At 57.9% G+C, this 25,695-nt stretch overlaps 1 protein-coding gene across 1 annotated transcript in view; it reads right to left on the reverse strand.

Moving 5' to 3' along the window:
* The window catches only part of PDZRN3 (PDZ domain containing ring finger 3), a 90,735-nt gene extending 77,205 nt beyond the window's left edge, over positions 1 to 13,530 (reverse strand). Inside the window, exons 1-2 of the mRNA XM_059664542.1 lie at positions 12,437 to 13,530; positions 5,290 to 5,376 (exon numbers count right to left, since the gene is read on the reverse strand). Of these exons, the coding sequence (XP_059520525.1) occupies positions 5,290 to 5,376; positions 12,437 to 13,159 (810 nt within the window). The 5' untranslated portion in view covers positions 13,160 to 13,530. The remainder of the gene's footprint in view (positions 1 to 5,289; positions 5,377 to 12,436) is intronic.
* Positions 13,531 to 25,695: the final 12,165 nt, after the last annotated feature.

A 25,695-nucleotide genomic window follows, 5' to 3' on the forward strand; every position in this document is an offset into this window, starting at 1 on the left:
TGAATTTTTAATTTTTAGAAATAGGAAGGAAGAGAGAGAGAGAGAGAGAGAGAGAGAGGAGAGAGGGAGAAATATCAGTGCAAGAGAGAAACACTGATCAGTTGCCTCCTGTGCGCACCCGCCCGGGGATGGACCTGCATCCTGGGCATGTGCCCTGGCGGGGAATTGACCCCGAGCCCTTTGGGTGTGCAGGACGACGCTCCAGCCAACTGAGCCGCATGGGCCAGGCCTTCCTCCTGCATCTCGAAGGGCTTTGCGGGTGCTGCTGTGGGGCAAACCCCAGCACTGGGCGCGTCGGGGCAAAGGGCACGCACATTTGGCCACTTTTGCCCAATTGCCCCCCAGACAGGCGTTTCCCACATCCTCGCCAGCACAGAGCTTTCGGTAATACGGGCAGCTTTTAAAGGACCTTAACAAGGCTTTTACTTAACTTAGCGATGCTCGATAGCTTTCCACTATGTAATCATCTCACTGTGACAATAGTGTTTTATTTTTGCTCTGGTTTGCATCAGAAATGCTATCACCGCCCGCGCCCCCCCCCCCCACCCCTTCCTAGTAATTTCTGATCCCCACTCTCCTCAAATCCCTGCAGATCTTCCAGCGCCCGGACAGAAACTTCCAGGGACAGGAGCAAGCTCCCTGCCCACACGCCTTCCTTTTCTCAAAGTCAAAACGCGCCCCCACGCTCATAAAACGCGCGCTCACAGCCTGGTCACGGCCGTCTTCCCAGCAGCACCGCGATGGACTTCCCAAGCCTGGCACCGAGCGCCAGCGACTTGTACACTGAACGCCCAGCAGTGTGGGTTCCAGACACAACGCCTGGGGGGGCTCAGGCTGCTCACACAAACCCCAAGTCCACGGGGCGGAGACGCCCACCTCCCTGCCAATCTGCACGCAAACTCGGAACTCCGCTTGTTAAAAAAATAACTATGGCCCTCGCCGGTGTAGCTCAGTGGTTGAGCATCCGCCTGCAGACTGAAGGGTCCCAGATTCGACTCCCAGTCAGGGCACAGGCCGGAGGGACGGGCTCGATCCCAGTGTGGGGCGAGCAGGAGGCAGCCGATCGGCGATCCTCTCTCATCAGTGATGTGTGTCTCTCTCTCCCTCTCCCTACCTCTCTGAAATCAACAAAAAAATATATATTTTAAAAAAAAAAACTATGAAAAGACCACATTTCCCTCTTTGAACAGCCACAAAGCCCGTGTCCCCCCAGGGGAGGGAGGACTCTGGACGTGGTTCCATCCACCTGTTCAAGTGCCACAGCAGAGACTCAGGGGGAGCCCACACTCCCCAGATCAGTGGTCGGCAAACTGCGGCTCGTGAGCCACATGCAGCTCTTAGGCCCCTTGAGTGTGGCTCTTCCACAAAATACCGACTTCTGCACCTGGGCCACGAAGTTTCAATCGCACTGTACGTGCGCGCCCGCACGTGGTATTTTGTAGAAGAGCCACACTCAAGGGGCCAAAGAGCCGCATGTGGCTCGCGAGCCGCAGTTTAATGACCACTGCCCCAGATGATGGAACGCAGATGATGTTCACAGACACACGGAGCTATAACTGTGATTCACAGAAACCCAAGTCACAGCCTAAAAAGAGCAGTCAGTGTTTCTCCCAATATCTACCCCCCTGTCCACCATGTAATGCACATGACGGCCACAAGCGGCACTATTCGTATTCATTCCGCACATGGAAAACTGGGACAGAGAGGTTAAGTAACTTACCCAAGGTCACACAGCTAAAAGGTAGCATAGGTCAGGTTCAAACTCAGGATAGTTTGAATGCGCCACTGTTTGGGCACACACTCTGAGTGCAATACTGTCTCCCACCAAGAAACGTCTAAAACACACACGCGGATGCAGAAGACCAGCATTCCAGGGGGCGGAACATTCCACCAGAGACGCTGGGGCGTCTCCGTGGACCACAAAGGATTTATGGACAAGCCCGAGCTCTCCCTCGGAGGTGATGTCAGCAGAGCGAGTGAAAGAGATCTGTGTTCACTCTGCTCTAACGGCTGCGCATTTCTTGGCTGGAAGGAAGAGGGAGATGGGATGGGGTTTTGGCGTGGGTTCCTCTTGCAGAAAACGGCAGCCAACACGAGTCACTGTTCTCTAGGAGCATCTGAACATCCCAGCAAAACCCAGAGAGAAGGGGCAACAGCAAACACCAGTTTAGGTTAAAGCAAGATCGTGTAGGCCCAATGCTCAGTGGTTGAGCATCGAACTATGAACTAGGAGGTCACAGTTCAATTCCTGGTCAAGGGCACATGCCTGGGTTGCGGGCTCCATCCCCAGTGGGGGATGTGCAGGGGGTAGCCGATCCATGATTCTCTCTCATTATGGATGTTTCTCTCTCTCTCCCACTCTCCCTTCCTCTCTGAAATCAAGAAAAATCTATTTAAAAAATAAAGACCGTGTTGAGGGTGGGAACAGAAGTCAAAGAAAATCATCAAGTCCACCCCGATAGCTACATTTTTCTTTTAAGAAGCGTCTCCTTATCTCCTCTTTGGCTCCTCTCCTAAGGCGCTTAAAGTCAGCTGTTGGCAAGGTGGAGGGACCTGGTTGGGAGGTGAAATGTTGGGAGGGCCTGACCGTGGCCTGCGGTTCCGAGGGGCGGGGGTGATGCTCCAAGCGGCGGCCACTTCCTCAGGATGGAGAACTCATGAAGAACACTGGGGGCGTGCTGAGCGCGGCCTACATGATGGACTGCCTACATCAGGGCCCCGAGATGGACAGATGGACTGCCTACGTCAGGGCCCCGTGATGGACAGATGGACAGCCTACGTCAGGGCCCCGTGATGGACAGATGGACAGCCTACGTCAGGGCCCCGTGATGGACAGCCTACGTCAGGGCCCCGTGATGGACAGCATACGTCAGGGCCCCGTGATGGACAGCCTAGGTCAGGGCCCGTGATGGACAGATGGATAGCTTACGTCAGGGCCCCGTGATGGACAGATGGATAGCTTACGTCAGGGCCCCGTGATGGACAGCCTACGTCAGGGCCCCGTGATGGACAGCCTATGTCAGGGCCCCGTGATGGACAGCCTACGTCAGGGCCCCGTGATGGACAGCCTACGTCAGGGCCCCGTGATGGACAGCATACGTCAGGGCCCCGTGATGGACAGCCTAGGTCAGGGCCCGTGATGGACAGATGGATAGCTTACGTCAGGGCCCCGTGATGGACAGCCTACGTCAGGGCCCCGTGATGGACAGCCTATATCAGGCCCCCATGATGGACTGCCTACATCAGGCCCCCATGATGGACAGCCTACATCAGGCCCTCGTGATGGATAGCCTACGTCAGGGCCCCGTGATGGACAGCCTACATCAGGGCCCCGTGATGGACAGCCAACATCAGGCGCCCGTGATGGACAGCCTACATCAGGGCCTGGTGTGAGCACTGCTGCCCACCTGGCCTCTCCGCTGGCTCTCAATGACCCTCCAGGTCTCCAGGCAATGGTGCAGAATGCACGTAGGCCTTCTTGTGTGATTTCTGCTTGTCAAGACACGTTTTGAAAACCACTATGGCAAGTCCTGCACGTGGATTCAAATCTTCCTCAGAGGGCAGCCTGGAGCTCTCCCAGAAAGACCACAGAGACCAAGAACATTCAGGATGCTACAAAATCCAGTCTGGGTGGTACTTAAATCACTTTAAAAAATTGATTTTAGAGAAAGAGGAAGGGAGAGGGAGAGAGAGAGAGAGAGAGAGAGAGAGAGAGAGAGAGAGATAGCAACATCAATGATGAGAGAGAATCATGGTTCGGCTGCCCCTGCATACCCCCAACTGGGGATTGAGCCCACAACCTGGGCATGTGCCCTGACCAGGAATCAACCATGACCTCCTGGTTCATAGGTTGACACTCAACTACTGAGCCAGGCTGGTCAGGCTTAAATTACTTTTTTAAAGGAAAAAGAAAATAACCTAAAACATGTTCTTCAATAAGCAAAAGAACGAACCACAGGACCTCACTGCAGAGGCCGGGTGTGTGCTCTTGCCCCTGAGAGGTGCAGACTCCACCCCTCACCTGCTTTCTCAGAGAAGGTTTCCCCAAAGTCTCGGAGTCTCGGGCACGCGTCTCCACGCCATGCGGTTCTTGGGCACGGGGCTCCCTTCTGCTCCCCAGGGAACCTCGAGCTCTTGCGCTTCGCAGATAATGTGTCTCTGACAAACTGAAGGTTTGTGGTGACCCCGAGTCAGCTCGTCTGTCGGCACCATTTTCCCGACAGCGTTTGCACGCTGCATGTCTGTGTCACACGTGGTAACTCTCTCGGCATTTCAAACATTTTCATTATTGTTACGTGTGTCACCTGATCTGAGGTGAGTCATCTCTGATGCTTCTATTGTAATTGGGCACCACATGGCAGGCCCATAAGAGACAGTGAACTTAATGGGTAAATGTTGTGTGTGTTCTAACTGCTCCACCGACGATGCAGCCCCAAGTGGGGAGAAGACGCCATCCGGAAAGGAGACGTCAGCACCGTTGTCAAAGCCCCAAGGACAGGCCGACTCTCCTGTGAGGGGCTCATGCAGCTGTGACTTCAAGTTCAAGCCAATGCTCAATCCAAAGTCCTAGGAACCATGTTTCTCTCTCTCCTTCTCCCTCCCTCCCTTCCATTCTCTCTGAAAAGCAATGAGGAAAATATCCTCAGGTCAGGATTAAAGAGGAAGAGGAAGAGGAAGGAGGAGGGGGAAGGAGGAGGAGGAGGAGGGAGAGAAAATTATGCTAAATCTGTCTGTGCTCTATAAATGCAACAACCAAGCTGGGAGACAGCATCTCTGTGCACAACACAGTTTTGACACCATTCAGGTGACCCCACATGGAGCTGACACCCAGGAGCCCGGTACTGACACACCCTGGCAGTTACCCTGATGGAGGGAACTTGGCCCCTTCTCTCCAGACAAGGGGGTGGACCAGGCCATGGGGGGAGGAAAGAAGCTCACAGACCCACAACAAGGGCCCATCCCCGACTTGTGGCGATGACCCGGAGCGGAGCCCACACTCCAGTTCAGTGCCACCTGAACGCACCCCACCACCTGGGCAGCTCGACTGCCCCACACGCAGACATCACCCCCAACCCGAGCAGCGTGAACAAGCCACGTGTTACCAGGACGATGCCACCGTAGGAAACAACCAAACAGAGTCCCCGAGTCTGGGGACGAGACATAAATAACGAAGTCTCCAACTACAGGAGGGAGCGAAGGACGCGCTGGAGGTTCTGCCCTCCCTCCCCAGGCCCGTCCCTCTCCCAGCCGCCCGGGGAAGGAAAACCACTGAGGAAGGAAGGGACCTACCACACACGGCCGTCCCCCGATGATGTTGAAGCCGAGGGAGCCAGCGTCGCGGTGCAGGACCAGGGTCAGGCTTTTGGTCTCTTCGCCCTGGGGGAACAGAGGAGGCCACAATTACTCACCAACAGGAAGCAGGCGGCAGGGACTCGCTCCATCTAAGTGGACTCATGGATCACCAGCTGACATCACTCTTGGGGAGTGTAAGCAAGGGAACCGCTGGGCCAAGCGGAAGCCACGCCCTGTGTTTAGGTTGCGGACACCTGGCGGCCCTGGTGTGACCATGGGAGACTCCTGGCGAGACTCCATCAGACCCTGGTCTGCAAGTGCGTCTTCCCATGATGCACCCGGGTACTGGGGCTGTCAGCACCACTGTCTGTCTGCTCCCCACCGGAGCACCCCCCTTAGGTCATGAACGGTACCCACAGCCTGCCCGGCTGTCTGAGCACATGTGCGGCCGTCCACAGTCCTCTCTGCTGGGGTGACGCTGCGGACAGCACATGGAAAGTCAGGAGCAGCCCCCCAGTGTGGCTCAGTGGTTGAGCAGCAACCTATGAACCAGGAAGTCATGGTTCAATTCCTGGTCAGGGCACATGCCCAGGTTGTGGGCTGGAGCCCCAGTAGGGGGCGTGCAGGAGGCAGCTGATCAATGATTCTCTCTCATCATTGATGTTTCTCTCTCTCTCCCTCTCCCTTCCTCTCTGAACTTAATAAAAATATTAAAACAAACCACCCAAAAAAGTCAGGTGCAAACCCGAGGGAACCTGAGGAATCCTGATCTAGTGAAGGGGCGGGCGTTGTCACAGGTAACACGGCGACCACAGGAGGTGCGGCGCGGAGTGACGGACAGCACTCGGCTCAAGGCGGGCGAGTCAACACGACGCCTCACAACAAACATGCGGAGCCGCCCGGCAGGTCTCACGGCCATGGGCGCCTGTCCCGGGGACGGAGAAGCCAGGGCTGCCGAGCAAACTCGCTCACGGAACAGACCGATGAACACGAACAGGTGAGCCCACGTGCGAACTGTGGCCTGACGGGTGTGGCGTTAACCCCACGCTTGCTGACATGTTGCCGGTTTGCACATCACGTGTGTGCACTGGCTGTAAGCTCGCAATTGCTTTGCTCACGTATCCTGTTTCAACACGGGCTTATTTAAATGCAGCATTTTAAAACATGAAGCCCTTCATTATAAGCTTTCTTGGAAACACTGACAGCTTATCGCACAAGAGACCTGATATTTACTGTTTCCTGATCAAACCTTTGTCTCCTGCTCTTTCTGGGAATAGATGCAGCACCTGCGTGGCCTGGGCTCAGCTCTGACTGACCCTCTCTGCCCGGCCTGGGTCTGGGTGGGGCTCCAGCACCCCTGCTGTGCACAGCCCGCTTCACATGGGCCGGACAGCTGTGCCAGGGGAGCCGAACACACAGAACACGGACACACACGTGCGCAGATCCTCCCCCACACAGAAAGTGCACACACACACACATTGCCCTCCACACATACATACATACACACACATTGCTATCCACACACACACACACACACACACATTGCCATCCACCCACAGAACACACACACACATCCTCTCCCACACACATACTCACACAGATCCTCTCACACACATATAACACACACACACGCAGGCACAAACAGACACACACACGACTAATGGAGAATGCGCAATCACATCACTAAAAACATCAGCTTCAAATCTCTCTGCCCAGATGGCACGTGTCCCCGGGAGCCAGAACCCAGGGGAGCAAGGAGCTCCCACCGAGAGCCTGGGGTCGGGGGGGTGGCGGGGGAGAAAGACGCCTGCCATCCTGGGGTCCAACGACATCCCTCCTCCTTGTGGGGAGTGGTAGGGAGCTCTAGCAGTCCTCAGCGCCCCAGCGTCCAGCCAGGACCCCGCCCAGGGGCAGTCGGGCCTCAGAACACTGCAGGGTCTCGTTGGACGGTCACATCGTGTCCGCCCGGAAGTGCCAGCAGAAATGGAAGCTCGGTGTGCACGGCCTCACGGTGATTCACTAAGATGACACGCTGGAGCAGGGGTGGGGACGTCCGGCCCGCGGGCCAGAGAAGGCCTGTGAAACCATTTGGTCTGGCCTGGCCAAGGGTGAGGGGCGAGCTAATTAAATGTCTGACCGAATAGAGCAGGCTACTTTTTTTTAAGTTGAATTTTGTCGGGGCTGGGAATGATGTTATAAATATCCAAATGGCCCCTGCATTAGATCAATGTTAAGACTGCCCAGATCACAGTCTGCCCAGCTTTCAACTCAAGGTCTAACTGGATAAGAGTTGTGGGGGGAATAGAAGTCACAGGGAACAAGGAAAAATCAAATGTCCTTTGTCAAAAGACACCTTATGGCGGCTGTTTATTTTTATGGAATGGAAACTGCCTTCTATGGGCAAAGTCCCGCTTCTATGTCACTGTTCTCCAAAAAGCCCAGCTGGGGCGCTTGGACGCACGCCACCTCCTATGGGTGTGGCGGTCCCCGGAGTCCGTCCACGCCTGTCAGTGCGGTCTCTCTCCTCCCCAGGACGGGTGTCCCTGGTTCCCGCGGTTGTGGGACTCGCTGCCCGGCGGGTTCTGAGAACTGTAATTGACTGACCGCCCGTCTGTGTATCTGGGGGACCCGACACCTCAGCCTCGGATTATGCGAAGCTCCCAGAGACTGCACAGCTGGGACACGGCTCCGTCTGCGGCCCGGGGACGGGAAAGCGCAAATATGTGCAGGGCGGGGGCGGGGAAGGGGAGTTGGTGCCAGACATTCCATCTAAAGAAGGCGGTGTCTCACTCCCTACACAAGACGTCTGTGTCCTGTCCTTCAAACTGATCCTAACGGTCAGCAGTGTGGACCAGCCCCACCCCCTGCCACGCTCCTCCCTTCCAGGGGAAGAATTCTCGGACAAAGGACAGAGAGGAAGCGCTCAGGCCTGCGGGTGAGTCACTGGAATGATGCTCGGAAGTGAATTCAAAGAGCCCTGGTGGGTGTGGCTCAATGGCTAGAGCGTCGGTCTGAGGACTGAAGGGTCCCAAGTTCTATTCCAGTCAAGGGTATGTACTTGGGTTCCAGGTTCCTCGGTCTTGGTCAAGGTGCGTGCGGTAGGCAGTCAATTGATGTGTCTCTCTCACATCCGTGTCTCTCTCGTCTCTCCCTCTCCCTTCCACTCTCTCTAAAAATCAATGGAAAAATATCCTAGATGAGGATGAACAAAAGGAAAAACACCAAACAACACAAAACAACAAAGTGGATGAGAGTCAACGGCACTGTTATCGACTCGTGTCTGTCCCCAAAGTCAGTGCGGAGAGGGGGAGAGAGACACCGGGGGCAGGGGACATGGACGGGGAACAGAAATCGCTTGTTCAGACACAAAATGGTCATCCACAAGCCAAACGGACTTTTAAAAAATAATGTGAGAGAAATACGTGAAGAGTCTCAGTTCTTCCCTGGCCAAATACACATGTCCGTCAGCTGTTTCAGTGAAATAACCTGCGGATGCCGGAACATCCGTGTCCCTGGCCTCGGAGTCTGACCTCAGGGTACACCCCTGGTCTCACGCGGAGCTCGCCCGCGTTCCTGGTGAAATCCGGGCGTCTGCCCACGCGTCCTGGGAACCAACGCCCCCGTCCAAGGCGCCACCGCCGCTCACACTCCACACGGTGGACGGCAGACGGTGGCTCCGTGCCTGAAGGTAGCCCCCAGCTCCCCATCCTGAAGCATTCCTTCCCCAAATCAGAGGAAGGCACAGGCTGCCCAGGGTGACGGGCCTCTCACAGGACAGCAGGGGCCGTGGGGCGGACCTCCCCAGCTGTGATTCCACGAGACGAACACGTCACACGGCAACCTGTGGCCTCACCTGGTCACCAGCCTGCCCTCCTTCAGGCCTCAGCCCGGAGCAGAGGCCAGGGATGCTGCTCAGCGCCTTCAGGGCCCTGCACGCCCACCCCCGACACACAGGCCACGAGAGCACAGGGCCGAGGTCCGGAGGCCCCGGTGTGGGCAAAGGTGGGCAGCCGATGGGGCTGAGGCCAGTGCCCACCTTCAGGGCACAGGCATGTGTGGGGGTAAACTCGACAGGATTGAAGGACAGACGGTGTGTGTGTGGGGCACAGCAGAGGGGGTTAGGAGGAGCCCCACGTTAACAATTCCCGGGATGCTGTGCCCAGAAATCCCAAGATGCTTTGCTGTGGAATGCCTGTTCTCAGAATCAGGTGGGTACATCAGGGAGGGAAACCGAGGCAGGGAACGGAGCCCTTTCACTCGCTCGAGCCCAGTGTCGCCAAGGCTGTGGCAGCCCACACGGGGCTCCACGTCGGTTAAAGAGAGGCCGCCTAACGGACTGCGTCGTGCAGGCGGTCAGGGGGTTCCGGAACTCGCCCTGGTGTTCCTCAGAGCGTTCAGGAGGGCCGTGTAGACAACGATCGGGAAGGAAGTACCGCGCAGAGGAGCCCAGCGCATCCTTCTCCGCACGGAGCCGAACCTCTGTCGAGCTGAGAAGCTACGAAGTGTGACAGGTGGCCCGCCTGGCTCGGAGCGTGTCACCAACGCGGGCCCCACGCCCGTCGTGGGTCAGAACCTCGGAGTAAGACGCGGGAATCTGTGTGAACCAGCTCTCCCGGTGATTCCGATCGTGCGTGGGGTGTTCGAGAAGCGAACCTGAGACCAGCACACCCGGAGCACTCGGCCGGCAAAGACACATTAGACGACGCCAGGGCGTTTTATGGGACAAGGGCGAGGCCCCGAAGCGCTGGCGCCGACAGCTCCTGGCCGCGTCCGTCTCCTTCAGCTGCCACAGGTGCAGACATCAGGATGCATGGAAAAGCAACGCTGCTGTGCAGGCAGGAGCTTCTGGGGACACCGACCCGCCTGCCTTCGGAGAACAAACAGTGTCCGTCCGGCGGGGCAGAGTTCACCCGATGCAATAAGCCAGTTCTCACACAGCCTGCGGAGCAGCAAGGGCCCTGAGGGGGCACCTGGAGCCGGAGGAGCAGCCGGGAGCCCTGGCTGAGGCGGGGCTGGGGCCGGAGAGCAGTCGGGGCTCCAACGCCCGGAGACTTGCTCTGTAAACTCCACAGGCAACATCTGGGCCCCCAGCCGAAGGCCCCATCACCCTCCCGCTCAGAGCTTCACCAGCGTCCAGTGTTCATCCAAGTTCCGTATTTTTTGATTCTGAGAGAATTTACCCAAACACTCCAGAAAGGAAACAGAAAGGCAAGAGAAATAATAAACTCGCCTAACAATGAATGGCGTGCCAACCCTGGGGAGCGGAGGGCTTATTTATAAACAAGCATCACTTAAAACTACGCGGGGCGTCCAGAGGACAGCGCGGCCAGCAGGAACCCGGGCCCCTCCGCCCGGGCCCCGCTGGGGTGACTCCTGGCCTCTGCAGTCCTTTGTAGCCTGTGCGGTCCCCGGTGAGCTCCGAGCTGTAAATATTTGCCCTGAGCTCAGCGAGGCCAGCTGCTCAGGCTGCAGCTGACAGGCAGGCGGGGCCAGGCGGAGGGGGTCGGAAAACTTGCGGCCTGGTGTGCGCTGGGGGGAGGGGGCTGGGCCAGCGGGAGGGAAAGCAGACGCAGGCCTCGGGCCCTGGGGCAGAAATGTCTCCTCCTCGGAGCCATATGGACAGGCAACCAGAGGGGCAGCGGCTGGAGTCCCGCCCCCTGTAGTTGAAAACGTGGCCTTTGCAACCAGGAAACCTCAGTTCTCAGGGGGTGATTTCCCCGCCCCCGCCCCCGCCCCTCCCCCGTCCCAGAGAACACTGGACAATATCTGGAGACATTTTGGGTTGTGGAAACATGGGGGCTGGTGCTACTAGGGTCGAGGCAGGGATCCCACAATGGAGGATTACAGGCCACCGTGCCCGTGGGTCCCGAGGTTCAGCGGAGGCAGAACGCGATTCCCACTCTGCCCCGAGTTGCTGTCTGACTCTGTTTGGCTCTGGGACCTCTGTGAGCCCGCCCGCTCCCCTCAGCGGACTGAGCAGTGACGCATAGCAAGTGCGGCCCTGGTGGCTGGTGCCCAGTCCACGCTCAGTAAATGGCACCCGTGGCTTCAACCGGTGGCAACACCGCAGGGGCCAGGAGTGTGGGCGGGAGACACGGGCATGTGTGGGTGCAGAACCCAACCCCCACCTAACAGCTGGGACCCAGGCCCATGACTGTCCGTCCCCGGCCTCTGTTCCTTCATCTGCAAACGAGACGCGTCCCCAGTGACCTGTGAGCAGCAGGCAAACAGCTGAGAAGGGTTCAGCGCTGGGCCCCGAGCAAAGTTGCCCTCAGACGGTGTGAGACACCGCCTCCCAGCAAGCGCCGGGGAGGCCTCGGGCCTGAAGATCATTGCAGGCACAGTTGTTGGGCACTTACCCCCACCCTACCCCCACCCCACCCAGGCACAGCGCCAGGGCCTCCTTACAGGGCCCTCTCTCCTTGAAGGCTGACAGCAACCACTTCACATTTAGAGGCACCGGCGCAACTGGGTCACGTCTCGAGGTCACCCAGCCGGTCAGCTCAGCGCCCAGATACTGAAACAGCTCACATTCACGGGACTCGGTCTCAATGACTGCTTCACGCCTGGTGTCGGTTCCTTTAATTCCTCCCGAGATCCCGGGTGAAAGGCACAGAGGGTGCCCGGCTGTGTTCATCCCTGTCCGGGCAGCTCGCTCAAGGTCAGCAGACACTGCCAGCACGTCCGCGGCTGAGCCTGACCGCCCTGAGGCGGCCTCTCTGGCCTCCTTCCGTACCCTGGACTGGCCCCGGGCCCCGGGGAAGCCTGGACATAGCTCACCCCGCGTGCCAACATCTTGCTCTGTGTCACTACGTAGGGACCACGGTTTCCCACGGAGATACCCTAGCCTAGCAGGTCTGAGCAGTGAAACTAGAAGCCCCCTGGCTCTCCCCGGCTGTGGGTTCCTCTCTGTCTCTCCAGGCCCTTGAAGCTTCGGACCCTATCCACCCCGTGTGCTTGGTCCTCTATGGGGACCAGAGTTGCCAAGCTTGGGTGGGCTCAGCGCCCAGCTCCTGGTGATCTGGCTGCAAGCAGCGGAAAGAGGAGGGGCAGAGATGCGCCCAGGGAGCCCCAGGCATCCCAGTGCCCTGGAACCGGAGGTGCCCTGCGTACTGGGCCTGGCAGGGGTCGGGCGGGCACCTACCTTGCCGCCAGCTGGCGCGGCCACGCAGCGACTGAGCGAGTCCAGGCGCGCGCTGTACTCGGTGAACTTCTTCTGGTAGCGCAGGGCGGTCATCTGCAGCTCCAGCTGCGCCGCGGCCAGCTGCGCCACCAGCGACTTCTCCCGCTTGCCCGCGCGCAGCGCCTCCTTCTTGAGCGCCTTGTGCAGCGCGGCGAGCCGGGCCTGCAGCGCGCCGTTGTGCGCCCGCAGGGCCCGCGCGCAGCAGTGGCCGCCCGCGCGCAGCTCCCCGCGCGTCAGGGGCAGCCCGCAGCCCTCCTGGCAGCGGCCCACGGGCCTCGCGTCGCACGCGTCCCGCATGTGCGCCTCCAGGTCTCGGCGCGGCAGCACCTGGGCGCACCCCGCATGGCGGCAGCGCGCGGGCGCGAAGTCGCAGCGCTCCAGGTGCGCGGGCAGCGCCTGCAGCTGGACCACCCGGCCGCAGCCCCGCGCCGCGTGCGTGCACTTGATGTCCAGCTTGAGGATGAGACGCTTGAGTGGCAGCACGTGGTTGAGCTCCTTGGCCGACAGGCGGCCGCGGCAGCGCGCGGGGCAGCTACCCTCCTGCACCACCCAGGGCAGCACGCAGCCGGCGCAGAAGACGTGGCCGCACGGCGTGGTCAGCGGGTCCTCCAGCACCTTCCCGCACAGCGCGCACTTCAGGTCCGGGTCCACGTCGCCGTCGAAGCGGTCCAGCTCGAAGCCCATGGTGGGGCCGGGCCGGGGTCGCCGCCCGGGCGCGGCGCCCTCCCTCCCGCCCGCCTTGCGAGGAGCGCAGACCCGGCCGCGCGCGCGCTCGCCCCGGACTGAGCCCAACTCGGCCGACGTCTCGGAAAAGGCCCGGAGCTCCTCCGCCGTATTTGCGCGAGCGCGAGCGCACACACATCCCGCCCGGCCCGCCCGCGGCTCCGGGGAGGCGGCGGGGAGGCCGAGGGGGCGGGGAGGCCTTGGGGTCGCCGAGAGGCCGGGCCCCCAGGACGTAGCCGCACCCCCTCTCCGGGGACTCTTCGCCCCCTCTCCAGCAGTTTTCGCTTCTGAAGGCAAATTCCAGCCGAGAAAAGCTCCCCGAGTCTGGAGCCTGGGCTGCTGTGGCCCCGCCCGGGTCGCCGAGCCCCTTCCGGGACCACCGCCCCCTGGGCAGTCCGGGCCCCGCCCCTCCCCGCCCCCTTCGCTTTTCTGGCGGCGCCGGCGGAACTTGCTGGGCCGCTATGCCGGCACTTACGGCCGCTGCCGAATTCGTGCAGGACCGCGGGGAGCCCGGGCTCGGAGGCCCGCTCTGCGCCCGCGTGGGCGGTCGGGTCCCCCCCCCCCCCGTCGCCTCCAGCGGGCAGCTCAGGCCGGGACAAGGCCAAGGAGTCCTGCAGGGCCGCGTGGAGAGGTGATTCCCATATGTTATTGCGGATGCGGATTCTGACCCAGGGTCTGGAGAGTCCCTAGGTGACCAGCTTACAGGTGACACTGACGCCCTGGTCCAGGTTCCATCCAGGTGGCAAGTGGCAGCCCATGAATGTGGGCCTTTCGCACCAGGTCGGGGGGGCCTCGGGCCGGTCTCAGCGGCGCCTCTGCGTGTGGAAGGGAGCCCTGGGGGTTCACAGCATCACCGCGGACTGGGGACTCTCTCCCGAGGCTGAGAAAACGCTCCAATTTCTGAAGCTGACCCCCTGGCTGGGCTCAGGGTGGCTGTGGGCTTGGGAGGCCGGTGACAGCGTCCATTCGCCCATTGCTTCTGTTTCTCCTTCGCCCTCTGTGGCTGCTGCTGCGACCTCTGACCTCCGCTACTTAACTGCTTCATCGAGTGCAAGGATCGCCATGGTGTCAGAGGGGCTACTTGCTGGAACTGACCCTTCAGAAGCCGCCACTGGGCAGTGACCTTTAATTGGGGCTTAAACTGGTGTTTGTTGCCGTTCGAGGGCCTTTCATCCCGGTGCTCTAATCGGTGCCCTTCTGTGGTGGCCGTGGGGTCACTGGCTCGGCTTTTGTCCAGGTGAGCACGTGCGGGGTCTGCCCTCCCGGTGTTAGCTGCTCACAGTGTCTCAGCGACTGGGCAAGAAACGGGTTCTTGCAACAGAGCTGTGTGGGCTCCTCACTGTCCCAGGGTGGGCGAGTGTCAACAGGGTGATAATCTTCAAACCAAACTGGTTCTGAGGCCCAGGCCCAGCTCTCAGACACCGTCAACGGGAGATCAGTGCTTGCTCTGGGCGTAGCTTCTCTGAGAACCGTGGCCCCCACAGCCGACCAGGGGCTGATGAAACGCTGCAGCTGAGGCCAGGGGGTGGGGTGGGGTGCGGTGGGGGCCTCGCCTCTTTAGGCAAAGGAGAGTCTGTGTGAGCCAGCAGTGCCTCCGGGTTAATTTTAGCCTCAGGGAAAGAACCCCCCTGCCTGTCAGGCTGGTGGCCAGGCATGTGTTTCAGGGCTGAAATGAACAGAGTGGGGACTCAGAAACTAGAGGAGCCTGATCCTGGGGGGTGGGGGAGGGGTGGTATCTGATGGGAGGGGTGTGAGCTGTCCCTTGAAGGGTGAGAAGGAGCCAGTGGTGACAGCAGGACATTCTGGGCAGAGGGGACAGGACTGCGGAGGTGCTGAGGGATTGAGATAGAGCTGGCCCAGAACTGAACGCCGGGGAGAGAGGGGAGAGCAGAGGCAGGTAAAGGCAGAGAGGTGGGCAGGACCCCATCTCCAGGGGCCCAACAGGGCACACGTGGTGAGGACTTTGAACGGATTGGGGGTGCTGGAGAGCGGGGCAGGGCTTTGGGCAGCCGGGGACACAGCTGATCAGGTCTGGTTCCTTCAGAGTGAGGATCGTGTCCAGGTGCCCCCTCATGTCGGACAAGGATGGGCTCCCTCCCCTGCTCCAGGTGAGCGCTGCTCTCAGACCTCCTCACAGGTGATGCCACCGCAACAGGGAGCCGAACACAGGGTGGCTGTTTGGGGAACACACCTGCACTCAGGACACCACTCCCGTCACAACATCTCTCCTGCATTCTGAACAGCCAGCTCCCGCGGGACCTGCTGGGTCACTGAGCCGCTGGGAAGCGGCGGGCTTCCCACGGGCATCGCCGCACACCCTCTCAGCTGGTGACCATCAGAGGACAGGCGGGGAAGGGCGGGCAAGGACAGGGAGACCTCGGAACCTCCCCACGTGGCTGGTGGGCCGGCAGCCGGGGCAGCCTCCTTGCAAAACAGTCTGGATGTTCCTCAGAATGTCCCACATGGAGTGACCGTGTGGCCCAGCAATCCCACTCCTTGGCGTGGACCCACGAGAACAGAACGAACATCCACACAAATGCGCGGACTCGAATGCTCACTGCAGCGTGGATGTTCACAGCAGAAGCTGAGACAGCCGCTGAGCCTGCTGGGCCCTCCTCGGGGGCGGGGATGGGGTGGGGAGGGGGGGCGGGGAGTTGGGTCTTCCCCGGAGGTCTCCATGTGGCACACATAGCCCCTGCATCCCGCAGGCTCGCCACACCCACCCGAAGAGCATCCTTCTCCCAATAGTTCTAGTGAAGGCCCAGCACCCCAGTCACCCTCCCAGCCATCACCAGGACCCCTGCCTGGAAGCAGTCATCTGGGAAGGGAAGTTGCATGTAGAAGGCGATTCAATGCTCCTCTTAATAAATTCATTCGAAATGGCTTGTGCACCCACAGACCCTCCTCCTTCAGCTAAATCACATGATGGGCCAGTTTCTAAAATCAAATTCAACTTTTAAGTCTTGAAGAAAGCTGCCACACTGGGCACTGGCTCACAGTGGACACTCATTGAACGCAACTTACCCAAATATTCCCGGATCCAAACGCATTTTTCAGGTTCCTAAAACATCAGAGACCCTGGGTTATTCCTAAGAAGGGAAAAATAAATAAATGAGGAACTCAATTTGAAGAGTGAAGATCCATGATAAGACGGAATCTCCCATCAAACTCAATGGCCGGCCCTCCCAGATGTATAGGAAGGTATGAAATAAAAAAACCTAGCAGCTTCCAGTCATAAATGAAAAACAGAATCCCAGCGCTAGTTCCATGAGTAAATCGAACAGTTTTAATTCGGAAAGTCTGTTTTGCAATATTCAAGTTTCCCTTTACAGCATTTTTTTTTTTTTTAACAAGCAAGCTCTTTAAAGTCCTTGCAGCTCAGGCCTATGATCTAGGAACTCGTTAATTTTAATTTTTCTCCTGGCACCTCCACCACTCTCATTTTCTCTGTAAAATTAGGATAATAACAACCCGCGCTTGCCTAACGTACGGTAATCATTGCTAATTGACTAATTTTTATGTGCAGAAAGCCCTGAAGACTTCACACAGGTGCTCTGAGGTGTCATTTCGGGCGGGTGGGGAGGGCCGGGGTGTTGCCTGTGTGGGTGGGGCCGCCGAGGCTGCCCCTCCGTGGGTGGAAGGGGATACTGCTTCCCGGTGTCACCAGGCTGGCTGATGTGACCAGCAGGCCCTGAGCGTGGCAGCAGTCTCTTGTCCACTTGGGCCTCAGTAGCCAGAGGGGAGCTCAGCGGCTCATCCGAGGGCCTCTGCAGCTCAGGGTGGCCTCGGGCAGCACCACACACACACACACACACCACACACACCCCATACACACCACATACGCACACACACCACATACACACACACACACACACACACACCCCCATACACACCACATACACACACACACCACACACACACACACACACACACACACACCCCACACACACACACACACACACCCCATACACACCACATACACACACACACACCACATACACACACACCACACCCCCCCATACACACCACATACACACACACACCACATACACACACACACACACACACCACACACATACACCACACACATACACACACACACACACACACACACACCCCCCATACACACCACATACACACACACACCACACACACACACACACACACACACACCCCATACACACCACACACACACACACACCACATACACACACACACCACACACACACACACACACACACCATACACACCACACACACACACACACACCACACACACACACACACACACACACCCCATACACACCACACACACACACACACACACCCCATACACACACACACACACACACCCCACACACACACAGACACACCCCCCCACACACACACACACCACACACACACACACAGACACACCCCATACACACACACACACACACACACACCGCATACACGGGTCTGAGCTCAGACCTGGGGTTTCCTGAGGGCCCTTCCCCCTGGCGTCTAACACACAATTATTTTCATTTAAGGACCATTTGACGGTCAAAAGAAGAGGCTTGCCCATTGTTGTGTTTTTTTCCCTTTTTATCATTTTATGACCAAAAGAATGCCTTTTTATCTTCTGGAAGGGCTTTAGGCAAAACATTCTCTCTCTCTCTCTCTCTCTCTCTCTCTCTCTCTCTCTCTATATATATATATATATATATATATATATATATATATATATATATATATATAATTGATTTCAGAGAGGAAGGGAGAGAGAGATAGAAACATCAATGATGAGAGAGAAGAGAGAGATCATCAATTGGCTGCCTCCTGCACGCCCCACATTGGAGATCAAGGCCACAACCAAGACATGTGCCCTAACTGGGAATCAAACCGTGACCTCCTGGTTCATGGGTCGACACTCAACCACTGAGCCACACCGGCAGGGCTGGGCAAACCATTCTTGAGATGCCAGCCAATCAGGAGAACTGTGCCATCGCCTTTCTTTGGAATCTTGTCCTGAAACTGTGGCTTTGGTACCCAGATCTAGTGCACACTCGGCAGTGAGAAGCTGACTCACACCATTAAGGAAGAGAGTTTTACAGGGGCTGGGTTTCTCTTTCTCATGTAACTATTTGCTGCAAAGTTAAAGACCGGAGCCGCCTGAGCCCTCCCTGCTGTTTCCTAGGCGGTGCAGAAACAGACACCAAGCACTTCTCCCAGCTGGCCCTGCTGCTTGTCACAGCGCAGCGCAATCGTGGAAAAACTTCAGGGACGGTAACACGTTTCTGTGCAGGCCCAATGGAAAGTGTGTCCAGCTGCTGGCGGACGCGCCCTGGCAAACAGCAACCGCGTCCCGACAGCACCGAGGGCCTCAGGAGTGGGATCCCACAGACGAAAGCGCCCGAGGCCCGAGTGCCGCCTGTCCCGGTGGGAATCTCTGCGTAACCTGTAATTTCCCTGGGGGCGGGGCCCGGGTGCAGTCCAGATCACGCTGGAATCCAGTGCTCCTCCGGGGTGGCTCTGTGCAGAACCAAAGAGGCTCTGATGGCCCTTTAACCTGCGGGGGTAAGTGAGCGTGCGGGGACCCTGTCCTCGGGGCTTTTTGTTTTTAAAATATATGTTTTTATTGATTTTTACAGAGAGAAAAAGGGAGAGGGAGAGAGAGACAGAAACATCAATGATGAGAGAGAACCACTGATCAGCTGCCTCCTGCACGGCCCCTACTGGGGATCAAGCCGGCAACCCAGGCATGTACCCTGACCAGGAATCAAACCGTGACCTCTTGGTTCATTGGTCGATGCTCAACCTCTGAGCCACGCCAGCTGGGCTGTGCTTTGTTTTTGCTTCCCAGGCAACCATAACCCCCCAGCCGGTTTGTGAATAGAAGCAGGAAGCCCTATAGGAACTGAAGACACCCCGGGGAGGGGGTGGCAAAACGCAGGGAGCCTCTGGGGAAAGTGGCAGGCGGTCTCACACGTCACATGTTACTTGGGGGAAGGCTGCATATTCTTCTCCGTGCAGAAATCCCCCCCCAAACCATGGACATCTGGCTTTTTTTTGGGGGGGGGTGTTTAATAAAAATGTATTGAATTGAACAAATAATATGGACATTTAATTTAACAGTGGAAATAACCCTGAGCCATCGAATATCCCTAGAAAGAGTTTCATCCCAGAAACAACAGGGGTGATTGTCCATATTAGGGTCTGGCAAACCTTTTTGTAAAGAACCAGATAGTCAATGTTTTCGGCTTAGAGGGCCAGGTCATCCCTATTCCGCAGAAAACTGCCGCAGACAATGTGCAAACCAACGGCTGAGGCTGCTCCTGAGAAAATGTTGTTGGCAGGAGGGCGGGATTTGGCCCACCGCGGCCACTGTTATAAGTGAATAATACACTGTTTTTTGAAAAACAAAATCAGCTCAACTTGAGACTATTCAGACTGCCACAGTGACGCCGAGTGGCCTGGACTTTTCCATAGACAGATGCTCAGTAAAGGGCTGTACTTTGGACTCAGGGGAGGTGGAGTGTCATGAGCTTGGAGTCAGGCCCGCCTCCCTGCACATCCTGGTTCTGGCCCGTCTTGGCCACAGGACATTTGCACAACCCGCATTTCACTGTTCACCGCGGTTTCTTCATCTGTAAAAGTGCTCAACCTCCCCTGCATTTGAAAAGTCTGCCCACTGCATTTTAAAGGGCTGAGAATTCCCACGGACATGCCTGACACAAGCACCAGAGAAGCAGCTTCGGTTGCTGAGGTCGGTGCCTGACGTGTTTCCCCGGAAGCCATCTCTGCTCTCCTCCCCGACGTGCACCGTGTCCCTCGGTGCGGATGCCGACGTGGCACCCAGGCCCCGTGGCTGGCTTTCTGCCTGTATGTGACAGGCAGGGCAGGGACAATGGCTCATGCACGAACCCTAGGACTCCGTGCCCCTCGCAAGCTGCACCGGAGCCCCTGTGTCAGTCAGACGGGGGCCGTGGCTGCAGGGCTCAGGTGCTGGGAGAAGGAGAGGTTGAGAGGCCACCTGGTCACTCTCCCTTTCCACTGCTTCTCCCGGTGACTCACGGAGGGAGAGCCGAGAGTCGGCTGGGTCGGATGACATGCGAACCATAAAAAGGTATATTTTCAAGGGCAAGAGGTTAAATAAAGGTGAGAGGTTCGCTGGTTTTACAGCCACAAGTGGTTTCTCCTCTTCAGTGAGTCAGACCCGGAGAAGACACGGCCGAGTGCGCAAGGAGCCCCCGGGGAGAGGCAGGCCTCCACCGCTGCCGGGGTGGGGTGAGGCGGAAAAGCTGGGCCAGCCTCGGGCTGTTCCCCTCATCAAGAGCCTGGCGAGGCCGTTTCCTAGGACCGCCCTCCGTGGGATACAGGCCTGGCCGGCTCAGGGTTCCTCTCCTTTCTTTCCATCCACTGGGATCTCCAGCTTCTCCGTCATCCGTGGACCCGGGGCTGCCACGGGCAGGGGGAGCGGTCACTGGAGTGGCCCTGGCTGGTCCCCGCAGGGAACGGGCGATGCCATCTCTTAGAATAAAGTGCCAGAGGACAAAGACACGACACAGCCCCGCTGCACGCCCGGCCACTTCCCGGTGTGTCCTCCGGCACGGGCAGCAGCATATTGTACCGTTTCCAGTGCACCGACACATATCCATGACCCTCCACTGACCTGTCACACGGATGTTCCTGTTGACATACAGTGGGGCCTTGACTTACGAGTGTCCCGACTAACGAGTTTTTTGAGATACCAGCTGTCTCTCGCTGATTTTTTGCATTGAGTTGATGGAGTAATTTGAGTTAACAAGCTCCTTAACGAGCTCGGTCTCGGAACGAATTAACTCGTAAGTCAAGCCCCACTGTACTGTTGTCCAAAACAGGCATTTTCAGCTCAGGGCTCCCGAACCCAACCACCAGAAGGCCTGCTGCGAGCCTTCGAGAGCGATCCAGGCCTTCGCCCCCACCAGTCCGCCATCCTGCAAGGACAATTATGACATCACTGCGCTTTGGTGGCAAGGGTGGAGGAAACAGCTGGATGTGGGGGTGTGCGGGGGGAGGCGGAGGGGGGACGAGCGCTGGCCGTCATCAAACACTCCTCTCTCCTGGGGGTCCCTGTCCAACTCTTCCTCTGTCCCGGCCCTGGAATCTCTGGCCTCCTCTCTCCTCCCGGTCCCCATCCTCCTCGAGATCCGTGCTCAGCGGGATGAGAGCGTCCCCGGTGTAGACTGTGCGCCCCAGCACAGGGCCGGGTGGAGCGTGTCTGCAGAGTGTGGCAGCGAGGGACCTTGCAGAGGCCTGTGAGGGGCTGTCCACGGTGGAGGGACGTGGTGGTTTCCACTCAGCCTCCGCCCCTCACACGTGGAGGATGCCGTGTCTTCCCTGAGCGCCCGGGTCCTGACTGCTGACTGGGTGTGGAAACCTGGCCACGCTCCCCTCTCTCTCTGTTGTTGCGTTTGCGTGAGCCCTGGCCTCGCACGAGCAGCCGGCTCTCTGCGGTGAGGTCCTCTCCATGGCGTTATTTCTGCTCCTTCCTCCACGGTTACTGTTTCACATCCCGGGGCCAGATTCCATCACGTCATCTTCCCGCCCCCACGTCACGATGGTTCCAGTCAATTGGCCTGCAACTACCCTTGCACTTCGTTCCGCGTAAGAGGCGATCAAAACGTGCCCACAGCCGGGCCGGCGGGCCTCAGTGGCTGAGCATCGACCTATGAACCTGGAGGTCATCATGGTTTGATTCCCGTTCAGGGCACGTGCCCGGGTTGCGGGCTCGATCCTCAGTGGGGGGCGTGCAGGAGGCAGCCGGTCCATGATTCTCTCATCACTGATGTTTCTTTGTCTCTCTCCCTCCCTTTTCCTCTCTGAAGTCACAATAAAGAAAAAATAAAAACAAAAGAAACTACGTGCCCACGTTTCCCCAACGATGAGACGCGGTGACCCTACGAGGCGGGCACCTAGCTACTGACACAGGTGCAGCGCCCCTGACACCGGGTCCCCTCGGCATGTGGAGAGTAAACATGGCTGGAATTCAGGACGCAGCACGAATGAGGTGGCGGTCACAGCCAGGTCCGCGGTGAGGCCTGTTGACGCTGGTTGATCGGCAGGGCCCTCGGAGTGGCAGCTCGGGACGCGGCCCAAGGGCCTCTGACTTACGCTCGGAAGTGATGGAGAGGGAGATGTTTCTACTGAGGAAGAGCAGGTCCCGGTGAATGGAAGGAGAGTGAAAGCAAAAGGACCAGAGAGGCGGCCGCTTGCGTGTCCAGGTGAAGGGGCGACAGTGGGTGCGGATGGGGGAGCGGAGGGGACACCCTCAGGCTTCCGGAGGGACACCACTGGGTACCGTTTCGGTGGCAGAGCCAATGAGGCTACAGTTTAACAACAACACAGTCATGTGTGGAAGTTATATACTCTCATCGGCGAGACAGCATCTGGTTGAGCGGGGGCCGGGGGCTGCGGGGGGGGGGGGGGGGCGGGGAGGGCGCGCTGGTGTGGAGGGAATGCTCTACCAACCAGTGCGAGTGACTTTACACAGTTCCTGGCCACGACCCTGACAGCTTTCGGGCCTGGCATGCAATGGCCAGGCGAGGGAGACCTCCACAGAGCAGGTTCAGGCTGCCCGGGGCACGCAGCTCCCACCGTGCGGACGGGGTCTGCGCGGAGCCTGGCTGGCAGCTGGGGCCCAGAGCCGCCCCTGCCAGCGGTTATGGGTGGCTGTGCTTTGTCCCAACCTGGGGGCGGTTGGGTGACGAAGAGCAGAAGCAGAAGGCAGAGGCTCACTTTGGACTGAATACGGGAGTCCAAGCTCATTAAGAGAAAACAGCGGGAGGGAACACCCCTCCCTCCCCCCCCCACCCCCTACACACACACTGGCTACATGGATCTTTTGAGAGCCACTCCGAGGTCTAGAAGAGAGAGGGCAACCCGCAAATATTTACAATGGTTCTTGTTGACATTTTTGGCCTTTGGAAAATCCGACAAAGATGGACGTCATGGTTGTCTCTGGTGATTAAATTCCATAATTAATTTTAAACTCAGCATGACCTATTGCTGTTGCTTTAATCTAACTAATGAGCCTCCTTGAGATTCGTAGGAGCCAGTGAATCTGCTTGACTATGGAGGGTTGGGAGGGCGGGGAGCTCTTAGCAACCAAGTCCACAGTCCTTTGGAACTGAACGCTTAGAGACCCACCTGATCCATCCCACCTGCCTGGCTCTCATCACGTGTGTATCGGGCACTGGCTGCACTGTTGCTCTTTAATTTCTGCGGCTCAGGGCTGGTTCTGGAGTGGAAGGCGTGGTCTGGAGGTGATGGTAGGCCTGGGGGCTTGCTCTGCGGAAATGGAAAAAGAGCACTCACTAGGCTGGCCATCCTGAAATGACAATGATTCTCCAGTCCTGTGTGAAATGAAAATGGAACCCTAAGAATGCTCACTGCCCACCCATGCCCGTTCTGCCAGAGGTCACCCCAGGACAACGCGACGGTTTTCCAGTCACTTCCCCCGCGCGCCTGGTTTTGTGTGTGGGGTTTGGGTCCTGCGAGTATCACTTCACTCGTGAAGTGACGGTGGGAGGAAGGAGCACGAATTCCTGCCAACGCGAAGCGACACAACCCCACGGAACTCTCTCCTCAGAAGCGAGCCTGAGCCTGTGCTGCGGTGTGAGGCAGAGCGGGCCCCAGGAAGGCACTGGCTGGAGGCAGCGTGCTTGTTTTCCTGTGTGTGTGCACTGGGGCTTAGCCTCCACTTCAACAACATATAAACATTTTCCTGGGAACGCACATACTTCCTGCCTTTATGACGGAAAAACAAATGAAAGCTCTGTGTCTTTGGATGGCCCTGTGGGGGGAGGAGAGGAGCTGGCCACCGGGCCCTCCATCCCCGCTGTGGCCTGGGGCGCATTACACCCCGCCCCCTGCGCCCCCCCCCCCCCCCCCCCCGCCCCGCACCTCAGTGTCAACGGTGAAATAGCAATGAAATGGTGACATGAATGCTAAGGGTTCTGCTAGTTCTACCATTTCTCACTACCAGGGGCCACTTCCTTTTCTCCTTTCATTTCTCATTTTCAATAATTTAATGCGATTTTGGCAGTCATTTGAAACTCCCCTCAGAATTTTTCCCATACTGTCTCACTTTCCCCCACTGTGATATAGTGATTTTATATATATATCTTGCCTGGCCAGTGTGCTCAGTGGTTGAGTGTCAACCTATGAACCAGGAGGTTTCCGTTTGATTCCCGTCAGGGCACATGCTTGAGTTACGTGCTCGATCCCCAGTAGGGGGCGTGCAGGAGGCAGCTGATCAACGATTCTCTCTCATCATTGATGTTTCTATCTCTCTCTCCCTCTCCCTTCCTCTCTGAAATCAATAAAAAATATTTTTTTAAAAAAAGAAATATATATGTATCATCGTTCAGAGGACCTGAAGATATTGCTCTGGTGTATGTGGTCTTCGTCCACAGGGGCCCTTGCTGGTTCATGAATCCCAAGCCCCTTGGCACCTGCTAAGCGATGACAACAACACCGTGTCCCTGGTTGTGCCGATGAGCTGGCTTTTGGACCCCACCCCAGGGGCCGCTGGTGGCCAACAGTAGCCAAGCCTCCTGTGGTTGGAGGGTTGTAATGTCCAGTCCCCTCCCCAATCCAGGATTTCTGGGGACCCCGGGGGGGGGGGCAAGCTGGAGGTTGACTCAGCCTCAGTGGCCAATGAGAGTGCAGCAGGAGGCCCCATAGAACCCACGGGGACAGCTTCTTGTCCCTGTTCCGAGACTCCCGCGCTGGCGAGCCAGGCCGCTCGCCTCTCCGGGCGTCTGCGGGGCTCCCAGCTCCAGGAGGACAGAACTCCTTCTTCAGGCCCTCACCTGTGTCTCTTCAGTGAGCTGTCGTTTCCTACCCTTTTGTTTGTTGTTTTTTAATATATTTTTATTGATTTCAAAGAGGAAAGGAGAGGGAGAGAGAGAGAAACATCAGTGATGAGGGAGAATCATGGATCGGCTGCCTCCTGCAAGCCCCACTCTGGGGATGGAGCCCACAACCCCGGCATGTGCCCTGACCGGGAATCGAACTCTGACCTCCTGGTTTAACCACTGAGCCACGCCGGCCAGGCGTTTCTTATCCTTTAATTAACAGCCTGTGTCACAGTGAGGAAATGGGTTTCCCTTGGTCCTGTGAGCAGTTCTCAGACCCCCTGGGCCTGTCGCTGCCTCTGAAGTGCAGGGGGTCTGTGGGGCCGAGCCGAGGGCCTGAGTCCATCTCCAGGGGGACGGTCAGGACTGAGCCAGCTCCTCAGATCCCTGCTGGTGGGAGGAGCCTCCAGGCACACGGAGGAGCGGGGTCTGAGCACCCCTCTCAGGAAACCCCACTTACAACGTGTCTTCTCCCCGCTGGGGAGCCTCCGTGGAGAGCCAGATGTCTGCCCAGGGGGATTTAATTAGGGGTTTATTGACTTTCCTCACATCGGCCCATTGTCCTTTCGATTTTCGGTTGTTTATAAACACACGACCTTGCATTTAAGTGTTTACAGGC

The sequence above is a fragment of the Myotis daubentonii genome, chromosome 14 (assembly GCF_963259705.1).
Source record: "Myotis daubentonii chromosome 14, mMyoDau2.1, whole genome shotgun sequence".
In the NCBI taxonomy this organism is placed as follows: Eukaryota; Metazoa; Chordata; class Mammalia; order Chiroptera; family Vespertilionidae; genus Myotis; species Myotis daubentonii.